Source organism: Vulpes vulpes, chromosome 16 (genome assembly GCF_048418805.1).
Source record: "Vulpes vulpes isolate BD-2025 chromosome 16, VulVul3, whole genome shotgun sequence".
Taxonomy (NCBI): Eukaryota; Metazoa; Chordata; class Mammalia; order Carnivora; family Canidae; genus Vulpes; species Vulpes vulpes.
In genome coordinates this window covers 42,642,355-42,660,344 of record NC_132795.1, presented here as the reverse complement: position 1 = coordinate 42,660,344, position 17,990 = coordinate 42,642,355, and the positions used below count along the sequence as shown (strand labels likewise).

The 17,990-nt window shown below is 43.3% G+C and overlaps 1 protein-coding gene across 2 annotated transcripts in view; it reads left to right on the top strand.

Moving 5' to 3' along the window:
* Window positions 1–997: 997 nt before the first annotated feature.
* The window catches only part of PTPRR (protein tyrosine phosphatase receptor type R), a 234,507-nt gene continuing 217,514 nt past the window's right edge, over window positions 998–17,990 (top strand). Inside the window, exon 1 of one of the 2 annotated variants that reach the window (XM_072741944.1) lies at window positions 998–1,151. In XM_072741944.1, the coding sequence (XP_072598045.1) occupies window positions 1,094–1,151 (58 nt within the window). In that variant the 5' untranslated portion in view covers window positions 998–1,093. Of the gene's footprint in view, window positions 1,152–1,873; window positions 2,125–17,990 lie in introns of those variants that run through there. The other variant, XM_072741945.1, reaches the window with a different exon arrangement.

Genomic DNA, 17,990 nt, shown 5'->3' with positions numbered 1-17,990 from the left:
GCCTCCCCTCGCGGCCTGGGTCGCCGACCGACCGCCGCTGACCCGCACCCGCTGGACAGACGGCCCGCGGTCCCGCCGGGACCCGGGAGGCCGACCCGCTCCTCGAAGCTCCGGGCGGCGCGGGGGCCGGCGCCGGGCATGCTCAGTAGGCGCGGCGGGCGGCGGGGGCGGCGGGGGCTCCGGGAGCGGGGGGCGGGGCTCCGGGGGCGGGGGGCTCCAGGGGGGGTGCTGCGGGGGGCCTCCGGGGGCGGGGGGCTCCAGGGGGGGTGCCGCGGGGGCGGGGCTCCGGGGGGTGCTGCGGGGGGGCCTCCGGGAGCGGGGGGGCCTCCGGGAGCGGGGGGGCCTCCGGGAGCGGGGGGCGGGGGCGCCGTGAACGGGGCGGGGGCTCTGGGGCGGGGGCCTCCAGGGGCGAGGGGGCTCCAGGGGCGCGGGGTGGAGCTCCAGGGGCGGGGGGGGGGCCTCCGGGAGCGGGGGGGGCTCCGGGAGCGGGGGGTGGGGTGCGGGAGCTCCGGGAAGGGGGTCTCCGAGGGGGGGTTCCAGGAGCGGGGGGCTGCGGGGGCTCCGGGAAGGGGGGGTCTCCAGGGCCTTCGAGGGCGGGGAGAGCTCTAGGGGCGGCGAGAGGGTCCGGGGGCGGGGTCTCCGGGGATGGCCTGGGGGGGGGCTCCGCGGGCGGCGGGGGGGGCTCGGGGATGGCGGGGGGGCTCCGGGGGCCGGCGCGCGAGTGCCCCCCGCCCTCTCTCCCCCCCGCCCTCTCTCCCCCCTCCCGGCTCTCCCCCCGCCCCTCGCCCTCCCTCCCCTCCCCCCCTCTCCCCGTCCCCCCCTCCCTCCTCTCCCCTCCCCGCTCTCTCCGCCCCCCTCCCCCGCCCCGCTGCGGGCGTGCCTGAGGCCGGGCAGCCGCCGCCTCCGAGCGCCCGGCCCCCGCCCGGCTCCGCCCCCGCCGCCGCCGCCGCCGCCGCCGCCGCCGCCGCCGCCGCCGCCGCCGCCGCCGCCTCCCGGTCCCGCGTCCCCGCGCGCGTCCTGCCGCCGCCCCGAGCGCCCCCACGGCCAGCGGGCCCGGGCTGCAGCCCCTCGGCGAGGCGGCCGGGCGGGCGCGATGCGGCCGGCGGTCGGCGTCCCCGCGCTGTGCCTGCTGCTCCGGCTGCACGCCGCAGGTAAGGGCGGGCGGGGCGCCCCGGGCAGGCCGGCGGGGGGCGGGCGGGGGCGCTCGGGGCGGCGGGCCGTGCCCGGGGCCGCGGCGGGCGGGGGGCGCCGGTGCACCTGTTGGAAGACAGGCCGAAAACTTGAGCTGGACGCGGCGTTCGAGGCTCCGCGCCTGCGACGGGGATCGCGGACGCCGCCGGGTGCACGCGGGGCGCTTGCCGGTCCTCGCCGTCCACGCACAGCCCCTCCGGGTGCACCCCGGGACCTGCGGCCGGAGCCACCTGCCACCCAGGTGGCGCCCCACCCCCACCCCCGGGGGCTGCCACCTGCAGGACCTCGTCCCCGCCCAGGAGGGCCAAATCCCGGGTTCGCCCTAACGGTGCGGCTCGGGGCTCCTCTGGCCCCTGCTCCTGCCCTCGGGTGCTCGAAGCCAATGAAAGGAAGGCAGGCTTGGAATCCGGACCCCCTCCTCTCTCCCAGCATCGCGGCCGGCGACCCGGGCAGGGGCCTGGCGGCCGGCAGCGCAGGGCTCTGGGGCCGGGCTGGGGAGCCCGGGCCGAGGCGGACGGGGACCCTGCGCCCCGACAGAAACCGGCTCGATACGAACGGAGCCAGCAGCCCTAGCGAGGACCTGGGGCATCTCCCACGCAGCCTCCCTACACATCCTGCCTTTGGGATACAGGCAGCGCCTGAGCGATGCAAGGGCTCGGACTGAGCCCTTTCTCCTTTTCAGACACGCGTGCACCAACGTAGGGTATGGCAGGGAGGTTCGAGGCGCCCTACTGCGACAGCCCTTGTCCGCCCAGGGGTCCTGCAGCCTCCGAGACTTTACCCCCGTGCGCTTGTCACCCGATCACACACAGTCACAGTCGTTCATTCCTTCGGCTATTACATTTACCGAGCGTGTGTTATGTCCCAGGGATGATAACTAAAAATAATGGCTGCAACATAACCATTCCTGTGGTCTCTCTGCAAAAGGAGTGGGTGAGTTCCTTTCCTATGTGTGCAATAGTGAGAGTGAAATATGGTACTTTTTTTTTTCCCCAGCCCGTGCTATTTTAATGTTATGGTGAACCTAGAACAAGTAACGCATGGGAACATTAAGGCTGTGATTAAGTGCACATGTTAATTGTTATAATTATGATGTTTCATTGTGAAATTTTTAATGGTTCTTTGGCACCTTTTGAAAACTAGCAAATAGCTATGACTTGGCCATTAAATTGTTTGCAAACAGCTGTAATGCATCATTTTATGACCCCATAGTTTTTTAAATGTTGAAATTTGAGATGAAAAAAAATACACATTGGGTTGAGTTTTATTTATGTTATTATGTATAACACTAGCACTGATGCAAACATCCATTGCCCCCCCCAAAAAAAATTTTTTTTAAAGCCCCGATTCTTAACCAAGTTTAGGGACGATTTAGCTGATCTATCAAAAATGTCAGTGTAGTTATTTTTTAAAGCTAGCATATAAGAGATTCTAAAGATTCCATTTAATATACCTTAATTATAGCTTAAAAGTTATAAATAAACTTAAAATTAAGCAGGTGGAAACCATTTCTAAATTTATTGTAGGTGAACATTTGGGATGAAGAAAATAGAGGACTTTTGTTCATCAAAGAAGAAAGCCAGAAGTCTGTAGCCCTAGATTATACCTGGAGCTCTGCCGAAGGGTATATTACTAAAGACAAACCAATCCGTCTCTACTCTGACTTCCTAATTTGAAAAAATATATATATTCAATTTTAAATTAATAGGGCAATGCATTCATGGGCCATCATTTTCAGATTTCAACTGCAAGAGGCTATATGGAAATTAATTATCTTTATATTTAATATAGTGCTTTTGATAGGTGTTTTTTCACAGCAGATTGCAAGTTTAATATTGTGGTTGTCTTGCCAGTTTCATTTTGAATGCATTTTAATTTTAAACAGCAATTTTTGGGTCACAAGCTGTCATCAAATTAAAATTCATCCCAGTTATTTAATAACATTGTTAGGACTTCTCATTGGAACTGAAATAAACACGGACTTTTTGATCTAAGCTGCTGTAGGTTTGGGTAGGAAGAAAGTGAGTGTGTGGGAGTACACAGATCAAGAAGTCATGGATTTCGACACTTGTTGCCTGTCTGAGTTTTTCTTTTACAGAAGGCTCTCCTCTTAGGATGGAAGTGGGCTTAATAAGGAAGGGAAATGAATTCTGTTTTTTCTCACCTTCTTTAACTGAAAAGCTAATTGATCCATTTTGGTTATGCCCAGGGTGCCAGCAACTATTTTACGCTGGTGGAACTGAGGACAGGTTAGAACCCTTTAGGGGTGGGAGAGATTGGCGGATGGGGTGTGAGAGCTCTTCTCAGGGATACTAGGGACTGTTGCCTTCCAGATAATCGTTGCCCTGATAAGATAGATTGTTTTCAACTTCAACGCCAGCTCCAATTATTTGATCATGATGGCCTGAGGCACGATGCAAAATAATAAACAAGCAAATAAATAAATTGATTAATTAATTAATTAATTCAGACCATTCCTGGGGCTCAATGGGAAAAAGTACTGTGGTCAGGCTGTAGTGTCTATGGAAACAAAAAGCGGCAGAGGGGTACAATACCGTGTAATGAACATCTCCAGGGCGTCCAGGTGGCTCAGTCACTTAAGCGTTTGCCTTCTGCTTAGGTCCTGATTGGGGGAGTGGGGGGGTCCTGGGATCAAGCCAGAGCCTGAGGGCCCCCCTTCCCTGCCCAGCCAGGAATCTGCTTCTCCCTCTGCCCCTCCCCCTGCTCCAGGCTGGAGCACTCTCTCTTTCCCTCTCTCAAATAAATAAATAAAATCTTAAAAAAAAAATCTCTAGGGAAAATAATCCTAATAAATTACTGAGTAAAGAACTTGTTAGATAACCTGGACTCAGCTCTTTCCATGGCAGTTCATTTTTGTTGTTGTTGTCCGTCCGACTGCTTACTGTTTGGGTAAGAAAACAAAGTTCCAGTAAATGGTAGACTGTATTTACTTTAAGTAGTAAAGAGCCAGTTAACAGCATAGTCAGGATGAAAGCCCGTGTTTTCAGACCTGTGGCCACATACTGTGGAAATCATACAACGGTTCCAATAGGAAAGGCTACCATTGAGTTAGTGGTGAGAAATCCTTTTTACCTACCCGTCCTCATTTCTTTTCTTTTCTTTTCTTTTCTTTTCTTTTCTTTTCTTTTCTTTTCTTTTCTTTTCTTTTCTTTTCTTTTCTTTCTTTTCTTTTCTTTCTTTTCTTTTCTTTTCTTTTTTTCTTTTTCTTTTCTTTTCTTTTCTTTTTTTTTAAAAGATGTATTTATTGGAGAGAGAGGAGGAGAAGTGAAAAAGAGAGAGAATTTCCAGTAGACTCCCCCATGAACACAGAGCCCCATGTGGGGTTCAATCCCATTACCCCAAGATCTTGATTTGAGCCAAAATCATGAGTTGGGCACTTAACCCACTGAGCCACCCTGGTGTCCCTAGCTGTCCTCATTCTTTATTCCTTCTGTGAACTAGAGTAATACATAAACCCCAGTTGAAAAGACTGCTTCAGGAATATCCAAGAAAGTGTGCCCCCATGATGTGGATGGTACCACAAGATCCACAGGTGGCTTATTTCCTTTGGTGTTTTTTCCTCTTTCTTTATCCAAAGAACTATATTCTGTTTAGGAGATGATATTTATTGGGTCATATAAATATGCAAGGAAGTGAAGGTCTTGAAATATCTTAAAAACTCTCAGGGGAAAGCTTTATCTTTTTCTAGTGACATTTTGTTACCAACACAGAATGTGATTTCAGTGCATTATTCTCTCCCTGAGCTCTGGGAAAGGTCCTTTCAAATTTTCACGTTGTTCTTACTACTGAGCGTTCTGGAAGGCACAGACACTGCCTTCAGTGGATCATCTGAAGATGCGACATCTCAGAGAAATGCAGTCAAGTTCTCTAGTCTTTGAGAAGGAAGGATTCCTATGGTGAAACCCAGAGGATCAGGGAAGTCACTGGCAGAAGCACCACCTTCAAAAAGAAAGGGTTGACTGATAGGAAAATAATATGTTATTCTTGAAAATTTTAAGGTACCTTCTTTCCATGAACTCCAGAATCCACTTTTCCTTTTCAAAATCACTCAACACAATCCTTGCATCAGCCCAGGTTCTACTGTGTCCTCCTCCTCCATTATCTCTCTGATACCATTTCTCACCACTTTCCTCTTGTTTGTCTCCAGCCACATTGGTCTTCTTGCTGTTCTAAGAGGATGCCAGGGGCTTGCCTCCCTCATATATTTTGCTTTTTCCTTTGCCTGAAACACTCTTTACTCAGTATCTCCATGGCCTAATCTCTTAATTTTAGGCCTCAATTCGAATGCTACTTTCTCAGGGAGGCCCCCACTGACTAGCCTAATTAATATGGTATTTTCTCCCCCCAAAGAACTTCGATACCCCTTCCCTACTTTATTTTTTTTCCAGACGCTTTTCACCAACTCCATATCATATATTTAACTTATTTGCTTTGTTTATTGTGGTTTCCCCCCTTTCCCCATTGGAATGAAAGCTCCTTGAAGGCACAGATATTTGTCTGTTCTATTTACTGCTGTATCTGTTGCAGATCTTGCCCAGCATTGCACCAGGGCCTGGCATAAAAGCTACTAAAGATTAAAAACAAATATATTGAATAAATAGAAACAACACAGTGATATTTCTGTTCTCTCCCTTTTGCATTTAATTTCTTCTTGGCACCCATGCAAGACACACTTAGTCAGCTTAGCCATTTCTAGAATGGACTTCAACAGAGCTCATTCATCCAAAATTCCAGTTTCTTCCTCGGAGCTCACATGCTCCGGAAACATACTATCTCAAATAGACTTTTCTACCATTGTGAACTTGAGGGCGACATGGGATGGGCTCACGGGAGACCAGAACTACAGATTGAAACAGTGGCAAAGTCCTTCAAATTGGTTGCAAGATGCTGTATGGCTCAAATGCTTTTGCTGTGTTTTCAGGTCTTAGTGAAATACCTTGTATGTACATGTAGGAATGGCTGTGGTGACATAAAAGGACTCATACAGCCAATTTACAAGCAAGATTTAAAGCCCTTGGACGAACCTGTCTACTTCTTTGGCACATAAGAAGCACACGTGTATGTATACCCAACATCACTCGCTCCTGACACCTTGGACATTACATGTTCTCTTGGAGATTGTACCCTGAGTGGTGCTTTGTAAAAATTCTGAAATGTGTTATCCACATTTGGCCTTCTCTTTGTTCCTCATCTACTTCTCCACCAACTCCAATCCTCACCTGTGGTCCTACTTAGGGTGTAGTATTTCGTGGTTAGTGCTTTCTAGAATTTATATGCCCCCTTTTATTTCCCTCTCTGTGCAATCTCCCTGGGTAGTTATATTCAGACCTACATGTCAAAGATTCCTAAGCCTGTATTTTAATCTTCGATAGTTCTCCTGAACCCCAGGCATATGGTTCTAATGACCTAGGAGTCACTGGATATCCAACAAGCATCTTATCTGTTAGTACTCAGCATTCCCTGGGGTTCCTGGGTGGCTCAGTCAGTTAAGTGTCTGCCTTCAGCTCAGGTCATGATCTCAGGGTCCTGGGATCGAGCACCATGTCCAGCTCTCTGCTCAGCGGGGAGCCTACTTCTCCCTCACCCTCTGCACCTCCCCTCTCCCCCTGTCACTCATGCTCTCTCTCTCAAATAAATAAATAAAAACCAAGATCCCCCACAGTCACCCAAGCCTGCAGCTGTTAACTCATCCTGTACCCTTCCTTTGCTTTGTCTTCTCCACTCTCTGTTCACATCACTGTCCTTATTTCTCATGTAGTTTTTTTTTATGATAGTCACACACACACACACACACACACACACACACACACACACACAGAGGCAGAGACACAGGCAGAGGGAGAAGCAGGCTCCATGCACCAGGAGCCCGACATGGGATTCGATCACGGATCTCCAGGATCGCGCCCTGGGCCAAAGGCAGACGCCAAACCACTGCGCCACCCAGGGATCCCTCTCATGTAGTATTTTAAGTTACCATTCTCTTATCAAATCCATCCTTCATAAAAATAAATGCCAGAGGTAAAACTCTGAAAAAAAGCATACCTAATCATGTTCTCCCCTTGTAAAATTCTTTACTTTGGCTATTTCCTTCTTTCTTAAAATAAAACCCAAACTCATTAGCAGGGCAAAGTCTTCCACTCTCAGGTCTTTCCTAACTCTGTTTCCTAGAACCGTACTTGCTGCCTAGTATGCCATCAATACATGTTCGATGAGTGAATAAATGTATTCCGGGTGTATCAGGCAAAATAAATGATAATAAATTACGTTGATGAAGAGATTACATCTCATCTTCATAACTGTAAAGACTAGAATTGATTTTACTACTGCTCCCTCAATACTATTTACATTTACTGGTTACAAAGAAATGAAAGTCGCACAGAAGAGCTTTCATTTAAGCATAGTCTGTAGGATGCATTTGTGTGCCGTGGGCATCATGATAGTTGTGCTAGAGTTGTGTATTGAACTCCGTCTAGTTAGACATTGCTATGGGAGTTTCTAGTACTAGATGGATGGAGATAAGGTGAGTGTCTTTATTTCAAATAGATCAAGGGATTAGATAATAGCACATTAGTTGTGCATTAAGACTACACTCGGAACTCAACTCCTGATTACTGAAGGGTCATCATCTATCTTGTAGTAGCAAATATGAGCCACCTGCCCATTCAAAATCAGGTGGGAGTGTGATTTAGTGGATTCAATTTATCAAGACCCCAAATAATTCAATCCTCCTTCCTTCCCCCAAACAAAAAGCAAACCATCGCAGAAAATTTGGGAGTATTTGGATGGTTGTATACATTTTCTTTCTCTCCTTTCAATGAATAGACAATGTTTATAGAACCATAAGGTTTTGGGATACTACACATATTTTTCTCTTACGGAAAAATGCTGCACCTCAAGGGAGACATACTTCCATCTGAAGAATGGAGACTAGTTTATGAATTATAAAAAGTCACTTTTTATGAAATGATGGGATCACACACACAAAAAACCCATTTATTGCCATTAGTACTAATGATAACATGGATGTCATATTTTATGGTAAGTTTATTGTTAAATCTTTTAAAAGCTGTTTACAAAGTCAAATTGAAAAGGTAAAGAAAGCCATTTATCCCTGTAAAAGGGGATTTTGAAAAATCCTACTTGGCCCGTAAGTGCATCCTTCATTTTCAGAGCACTTACAAGTGCTGCCATATTCAGAGTTACACTTCATATTTCCCAGCATAAAGGATTTTAATAGCTTTGAAAAAAATTAATGGTAAATTATTATTTTAAGATTAAATTTCCTAATGTTTTTTCCCTAAATAACATTACTGTAGTGTCTGTTATTGCGATGGTATTTGCCACGGAGTGTCAATTAGCAAGTTTATGATGTGAACATTATTAGCACTTGCCATTTAAATAATTTTTCACTCTTAAGGCTATTGAGACTTTCCTCATAATCAGATTTAATTTGATTTCACTTTGTTAAGATGTTGGTGTCCGTTAAAATTGCAGCCACGTGGACCAAAAACAAAGCAAAACTAATTGTTCACATGACGCAGCAATCAAGATCAATATGTTTAATTGCGCTGAAGTAAATGCCAAGTTCAGTGAGGACGTGGATTATTTTTTTCCTAGTTCAGACCCAAAGCAATGTCCATGTTCTGACTTAAATGTGCAGAATGGATTAACGAAAAATGGATCCTTGGAAAAGAGCACAAAATGAACACAGAGGAAGAGTGTCTCCCTTGGGACACCTGGGTGGCTCAGTGGTTGAGCATGTGCCTTTAGCTCATGGCGTGATCCTGGGTCGGGGATCAAGTCCCATATCAGGCTCCTTGCAGGGAGCCTGCTTCTCCCTCTGCCTGTGTCTCTGCCTCTCTCTCTGTGTATCTCTCATGAATTAAAAAAACAAAAAACAAAACAAAACAAAAAAAAAACAGTGTCTCCCTGGCCCCTACAGCAGCGTGTACAGAGCAAGACTCTCCTGCTCTCCCACCATAGTAACGCCCCAAGTCCTGAGGGACCCTGGAGGGGAAACAAAACACTGTGCATCACTCCAATCACTGAGTTACTGGGAAAGATGCTCAATACAAAGAGTGTTCAACATACTACAGTGAGTTAGTTTGAAAGGCCACCCATCCATTAATATGAACGTGTGGTTTTAAGTTATAAGCAATTTACTTTCTTGGCCTCATTGATTCAAGACAGTGTCTTTATTCTCCCCGGAAGAAAATGAAATACTTGAAAGAGAAAAGTAAAGAGAAAAATCAGAATAAAGGGGAAAATGCCATATTTTTGGGTAACCTTTAGCATAATACCATAGAGGCTAAGAGCATGGATATTGTGATGGGACTCCAGTACGCACACAATCATTTTCCAGCTCTGTAACTTAGGGCAAGTTACTTAATCTCTTTAAGCCTCAATTTTCTCTTTATCTTTTTTCTTTACTTTTTAAACTTCCTCTTTTTAACGTAGAGGTTACATACTATACAACTGTAAAGTTGTTTTGTGTATGGAATAGGGCAATGTATGTAAACTGCACTGTATTAGTAAGTGCCATGTAAGTGCTAGGTATTGTTTGATTGGGAGAGGGAGAGGTCGGGTGGCAAAGGGTTAACTGATATCTGGGAACACTTTCAACTCCAGTTAAGAATAGCTATTAATTGCATGGTCCTTTCCTACAAGATGTTCATTTTTCAAAGAAGTATGTGTGCCTCAGACCAGTGATAATAATTTCAAATGATGAAGGAAAGGACTTATGGGCCTACCAGGTACCCTCCAAATCCCTGAATGCAGGCAAAGGAGACCAGGGCAGGGATGTCTTCGAGTGGCCACTGGGGACCCCCTTCCTCACCCTCCTCCTGCCCCAATACCCAGGCATTCACATCTCTGTAGTATCATTACTATGGTAATATTTTAATTTTTGTATTTTCTAATGTTGGCTTTGCTACGTTTTAACATAGTTCTCGATCTGTTAGAATTATTCTTGAAACACTTATTTTTTTCTTTGTCTTGCTGTTGGAACCTAGCTTTCGAGTCATCTGGAGAGCTCTACTATAAAAATGATGGACATGGGATGCCTGGGTGGCTACGTTGGTTAGGAATCCCCTCTTGGTTTCTGCTCTGGTCATGATCTCTTGATATTGAGCCCTGTGGCTCCCTGCTCCACGGGAAGTCTGCTTGAGATTCTCTCTTCCTCTTCTCCCCGCCCCCCCTACTCATGAGCACACTATCCCTCTCTCTCTCTCAAATAAATAAATAATAAAATCTTTTAAAAAGATGATGGAAATAGTTTATAATCTCTATAAGTAATAACATTTTAGCTGTTTGCATAACAATAACCGAAGTATAAAAGGTTTTACAAATGTACTGCTTCATTACTCAGTGCATGTGGAACTCAATTCCTATGACTTCTGCAAAGAGTAGTATTTCTCAGCTTTCCAGCCATGTGATCATTTTTCTCTACTTCTGCATTTCCCCAGAGGGCATATCTTTATGAAGTTCTCTTAATGGTTGTGCGAATGTCCTTCAACTCGGTTCTTCAGGAACTGGGCAGGGGGCATTACTGCATCTTCTCAATCAACGTAAATCTCACCTCCTCCAGCAGAGTCTGAGGCCAGTGGTCTTAACCCCACTCCTTCCTTATGACGAAAGTCTAGTCACATTGTCCCAAAGGGTCTGTCCTAATTGCATTATGTTCCACTCTGTAACATATTTATCAGATGAAAAATAATTCTATTAAAGCTGGGCAGAAATCAAGAAACATGAAACTCACTCCTTGTAATTTTGCACACAGTGGATTTTTCCTGAAATGACAATCACTTCTGCGACTCGCAAATAAGAGTTTGCCATTGTGCAGCTCAACTTTGGGTGGGTAAGATAAATAGGAAGAAGTAACTAGGTACAGTGGTTTGGAAGTGGGAGTAGGAAATACATTTTTTAATGGAATATTTGAAGGAATGTGAAGGAGTGTTAATATATCAAAGAATATGCAGAAAAAGTTTACAAGTTGCCTTAATCAAAATCATTCCTTATTCTTGTAAAATTCAGATCCTCTCCGACATAGAGAAGAATAGAGCCAGCTCTATAAAAATAGACTGATTTTTTTTAAAAAAATTAAATTATAGATATACTAGACACATCACTAGCCAAACATGTGAAACATTTAAATACTCCTAGAGAATGACACAGCACCTCCTCATGGGATTATGCTTCACATCCTAGAAACCAGTGGACAGACTAGATTTTAGGAAAGCCATTCCTGGAAGGAGGTGACACTTCCATGACAAGCTCATCCAAGTCTTCTGGGGGCAGGGGGCTGTAATGGTTTCCAGTTTTTATAAATTCAATTATGATCTTACAGAATCTCTCATTTTGTTATTTTTAATTTTTTACTTTTTATGATATAATCGTTCATTTGAAGATGATTCCCCCTGCCTTTTTTTTTTTTTTTTTTTTGGTCAAATTGGTCATTTGCTGTCAAGATAAAAAACAAAACCAGTGTGAATACCTCTACATACATACGTACTTACCTTTATGTATGTTGTCAGAATCCAACTAAGACACACAAACTGAATTTTATAAAACTGGCTTTATAGATAGAGCCGTAACATAATGGACTCTTTCCAACACTGATAAATTCTCTATGAACAGACTGGTGGGAGTGATCATATGTTACAAGTGGGAGGCTATCCTAACAGACCTCCATTGTCACATCTAGGCAAGACTGCTGTGTTCATCAGGGGGCTTCAGGGTTGGTACGGTGGGCCCTCATAACTGGAGATTAGTACCGCGATGACGTCCTGTGTTGACCATCACCAGGAGAATTACAGAACAACAGCAAGAATAGTTTTAATATTAGCCCCTTTAAATCCAAGGTTATTTATTGCTCCTGGAAATCCATGCCCCTTTAAGTTCCCAAAAGGTGACACCTGCACCCTGATGTTTCTGGCAGCAATGTCCACAATAGCCACACTGTGGAAGGAGCCTTGGTGTCCATCGAAAGATGAATGGATAAAGAAGATGTGGTTTATGTATACAATGGAATATTACTCAGCCATTAGAAACGACAAATACCCACCATTTGCTTCAACGTGGATGGAACTGGAGGGTATTATGCTGAGTGAAGTAAGTCAATCGGAGAAGGACAAACAGTGTATGTTCTCATTCATTTGAGGAATACAAATAATAGTGAAAGGGAATATAAGGGAAGGGAGAAGAAATGTGTGGGAAATATCAGAAAGGGAGACAGAACATAGAGACTCCTAACTCTGGGAAATGAACTAGGGGTGGTGGAAAGGGAGGAGGGCGGGGGGTGGGAGTGAATGGGTGACGGGCACTGAGGGGGACACTTGACGGGATGAGCACTGGGTGTTATTCTGTATGTTGGTAAATTGAACACCAATAAAAATTAATTTATTAAAAAAAAAAGTTCCCAAAAGGTCTATTATTGTACGTGGCCTATGGGTCAGATGGACTAGACCCAGAGAAAAGCAGGTGTCTGTCATAGTACACATCGGACATTTGGAAAGAACAGTGGCAAGAGCTGTACGGCGCACAATGCCTGGAAACACAACTTGAACAAAGTAGAAAACAGCCTTTTGAGTCTTCCTGATACATGAATATTCACACTATGTATATAATTTTGTTCTTTTCGGAGAAATTCTAAATCATAATAAAGCATTATAAGCTGAGGACGCCTGGGTGGCTCAGTTGGTTAAATGTCTGCCTTGGGCTCAGGTCATGATCTCAGGGTCCTGGGATCGAGCCCCACGTTGGGCTGCCTGCTCAGTGGAGGGTCTGCTTCTCCCTCTCCTGCTGTCCTTCTCCCCTGCTCCAGCTCTCTCTCTCATGCTGACTCTCTGCCAAATAGATAAATAAAATCTTTTAAAAAAATTATAAACTGAAACTTGATTATGGTCTGGACATTTATCGTCTTAAATTTAAAAGAGATGTAAAAAACATGAATTTCAGAGGATACAAAGTAATAAATCACAAAGGGTGACTATCTCTGTATAATATGTACGTTGTGCTCTGTGAGGAAGGATTTTGAAGATGCAACAAGAACTTTGATAAAAGACTATCTGGAGGAGAGCAAATTTAATTAAGGGGAGCTGGATGCTAATAGCAATCTTAGCCATCTTACATGAAGCGAAAACATAATACTAATAAAACTTCGTTAGATCAGGAGAAATTGGAAAGGTGAGTTTAAGTGTAAAGCTTTAGGTGTAAATTTCTGAATTTTATTTATGAAAAATAGGTGTATGTGTTTGTTGGGCTTAGGGAAGAATGCATCTCTTTAGAAAAAAAAAATCAGCATCAAGCAAACTCTCATTGAATTGGGGCTTCTCCTTTACTGATGCACGTTGTGATCTAGCTGTAGATCCACAAGAACCACTTTCATTCTGTGATGAGAAACTGAGGCTCAGCTGTGAGGAGACTGACTCAAGTTCACGTAGATGGTGGTGGTGGCAGTGGCGGTGGTGGTCCTGGTGATGGTGGTGGGAGTGTTGCAGCCCGAATCCACGGTCCTTATCTCCTAGTCCATTGCTTTCTTAAAAAGTCTGTTTCTTTCCTTCCTGACTACTATTCCTAGGCATCTGCTCTGTAAGCTTTCCCTAGTACTCCGTGTATTTTTAACTTTTTCTGAGAGGCATTTACAAATCAAAGGAGAGCCTCCCCATTTCGCTTGTAGAAATTCCCAAGGGACTTCCCTGATGCTACCCATTTATATCCACTTTCTAGAGAAGAAAGTGTTGGCAATGCTTTAAAAACAATGATTATCCTTTCACAAAATGATCAGAGAACAAAGTTGCCTTTTCCGGGGGGCGGAGGAGAGGGGGATTGTTCACCTTTTCAGGTGCACGCGAGGCCTCTCTACCGCGTGCATCCAAGAATTACTGGCACTGAGTCTGAAATAATGAATCATGACCTGCTCTAATGTTATAATCTCATCCATTTCTCTCTGTCAAAGATTCCTCAGAGATTACCAAGGTCTGTCCAAAATGAAATTTAAATCTTGGAGCTTTATGACCATCAGGACTGGCTCTGCGCAAGTGAATGTTGCTTCTGTGATCAAAGTCCTTGTATTTTAAATGCAGATGAGGATCTTTGACAAGCTGTTTGCTAAACACTGAGAGGCTCTATCCCTTCTGGGCTGAGAGGGACTGAGTTCTGGGTGCCCAGGAGGCATCCTCCCACGCTTATGGACTTTATCCCTCCTTCTTTACAACAACTGTTTTAGTCTTTCTCCATTTTCCTGACACTTACAGTCTTTCCTCCTTTGTCCTCCTCTTACGAAATGACTTCACTTTTACACGGAGAAAATAGAAACCATCAGCAGATAATTTGCTCAACTTCTACCCCCTTCACATCCCATCCTCCCCTCCCCTTCATGTCATAACAGAAGAAATACCTCCCACCCGCCTTGGTCATCTCCTTGCCTGGACTGTGGACCCCAGTCCATACAGTCTTGCAGGACAACTCAGTCTACTCATCATGTCCTTGACTTCCCCCTGATGTCCTTGACTTTCCTCAACATTTTCAACCACTCCTTCTCAGCAGGCTCCTCCCTTTAAGGAATAAAAGTGGTCAGATCTCTCCTATCGTGGAAAAAAAAAAAAATCCCTCAACCCTACCCTCCCTTCCTGTTAACACACTATCATTCTCTTATCCCATATACACTTGTTGAAATGCTGTCCATATATGTTGTTTCCACTTTATCTCCCACTTTTCAATCCAATTAAGTCCAGCTGTCTCCCACATGTACACTGAAAGTACCTTCTACAAGTTTATCAATCATTTTTTTAACTGTGTAGATTTACAGTTAGAGAAAAGATGCTTTCATAAAGTATTGAGTTAAAAAGCAGCTTACAAAACATCATATAGCATAATCCGCTGACTTCTTTGAGTGTATAGTTCTATGAATTTCAGCCCATGTATCGATTCCTGCCACAAGACGTAAAAGATCTCCTTCATGCTATCTACTCCATCCTCCGCCCCTAAGTTCTGATAACCATTGATTTGTCTTCCATCATTATAGTTTTTACCTTTTCAAGAAGGTCATATAATGGAATCACACAGTACGTGATGCTTTGTACTGTCTTCTTTCACTCAGCCTAATGCCCTTGACATTCATCCAAGTTGTATGGATCTATGATTCATTACTTTTCGTTGATGAGTAATATTCCAATGGATAAATGTACTAACATTTATCCACTCGCCCATCCATTGAAGGGCATCTGAGTTGTTTCCATTGGGGCCAATTATGACTAGAGCTGGCACGAAAATTTGCTTGCAGATTTTTGTGTGGATGGAAGTTTTTATTTTGTAGGTAAATCGCAGAAGTGGGATTGCTGGCAAATCCCACTTTTTGAGAAAGTGCCAAACCATTTTCCATAGTGCCTATTGTCATTTTGCATTGCCACCAAGGTCTGAGACTTCGAGTTCCTACAAAGACTCTCAAGCACTGAGAATTGTTGGTATTTTTCACTTTAGCAATTGTAAGAGGCATGTGGTAGTATCATATCCCAGTTTTAATATATTTTTTTTCTATTGGCGAATAGGCTTGGGCACATTTTCATGTACCTGTTTGTCATTTATGCATTCTCTTTGACAAAGTGTCTGTTCACCATCAGTCCATTTTTAAATTGGTTTATTTTCTTACTATTGAGTTTTGAGAGTTCTTTGTTTTCTGATTACAAGTCTTTGCTGGACCTGTGATTTACAGTTATTTTTCTCCCACTCTGTAGCTTGCCTTTTCATGCTCTTTACAGTTGTCTTTTACAGAACAAAATTTTTAAAATTTTCATCCAGTCCAGTTTATCCATTTTTTTCATGTATGGATTATGATTTTGCTGTCCTAAGAACATTTTGCCTAACCCTAGGTAATGAAGATTTTCTCCTATCTTTAAAAAGTTTTAAAGTTGTTAATTATACATTAATCTATGATCTTTTTTGAGTTAAGTTTTATACAAGGTGTGAAGTTTAGATAAAAGTTCACTATGTTGCATACGGATGTACAACAGTTCCAATGTCATTTTGAGAAGAAAATTCTTTCTCTATTGTTTTTGCATTTGTCAAAAATCAAATGGTGATGTTTTCTGTGGATATGTTTTGAACTGTCTGTTTTGTTCCATTGATCTCTGTATCTCTTCCTTGCTAATACACACTACCTTGATTGCTATGGCTTTATAGTGAGTCTTAGGATTGGGCAGTATTATTCTTCCTTTCATTATCAAAATTGTTTTAGCTATTCTCTTTACTTTGACTTTCTATATAAATTTTAGAATGGGAATAACTATGTCTATTTAAAAATTCTGTTGGTATTTTTTCTTTAATTGGGGATAATTGACATCTTCATTATGTAGTCTTACAATTCATGAGCAAGGTATGTCATTTTATTTATTTAGAGCTTCTTTGATTTGTTTTCCAGGATTTCATAATTTTTAGTATAAATATCTTATACATATTCTGTTAGATTTATACCTACATATTTTATTTTAGAGCAGTTATAATTTTTTTTTATTTTCAGTTTTCTGTTACACATTGCTTGTTTATAGAAATGCCATTGGTTTTTGCAGAGTGACTTTCTGTTCTCCAACCTTACTAAATTCACCTGTTAATTCTAAGAAGATTTTGGTGGATTCTTTGGGATTTTCTACATAGACAGTCATGCCATCTGCAACTAGAACAGTTTTCTTTTTTCTCAATATGTATGCATTTTACTTCTTGTCTTTGTCTTATTGCACCAACTAGGACTTTTAATACAATGTCATATAGAAGTGATAAGATGTCATAGTTGCCTTGTGCTCTATCTTGGGATGGCAAACAAGCATCCAGTCTTTTGCTATTAAGCATAATGTTAGCCGAGGGGTTTAATGTAGGTGCCTTTTTATTTCTTTTATTTTTTAAGAATTTTATTAATACATTTCACAATTTCATTAAACTTTTTTTTTAAAAGTAATCCCTACCCCCAACGTGAAGCTCCTACTCATGACCCTGCAATTAAGAGTCACATGCTCTACTGACCAAGCCAGCCAGGCACCCAAGTTAGATGCCTTCTTAAAGGAAATTCTCTTCTATTTCTAGTTTGCTTAGTTTTTTTTTTAGCCTATGAATAGATGTAAATTTTGTCAAATGCTTTTTCTGCATCAATTGATATGACAATGTTGTTTTTCTTCTTTAGACTGTCAACATGGTAGATTATGTTGATAGCTTTTCAAATATTGAAGAAGCCTTTCATTCCCAGGATAAGTAAGCCCCATTTGGTTATGGTATATTATTCATTGTATTATATCTGCATTCAATTTGCTGATATATTGTTGAGGATTTTTGCACTGTCTTCATGAATATTGGTCCATGGTTTTCTTTTTAGTACTGCCTTTCTCTGATTTTGTTATTAGTGTAACTTTGGCCTTGTAAAATAATCTGTAGTGTTCCTTCTTTTCTATTTTCTGGCAGAGGTCACGTGAAGTTGATGTTATATTTTTCATTAGATGTCTGGTGGAACTTGCTAGTAAAACCATTTGATCCTGAAGATTTTTTAAAAAACAATTTTAAGTGGAGATTTATTTTTTTATAATGTTAGTACAGTTTGAGATCGACATTTCATCTCGGGTTTGAATTTCATTAGTTTGCGGTTTTTCAGGATTTGGTCATTTCACCTAAGTTGTTGAACTTATATGCAGAGGATGATCCATAGTATTTCTTTATCCTTTTCATATCTGCATGGTCTGTCATGACAGCCTTCCTTTTATCTGATATTAATAATTTGTGTTTTCTCTATTTCCTTGTGA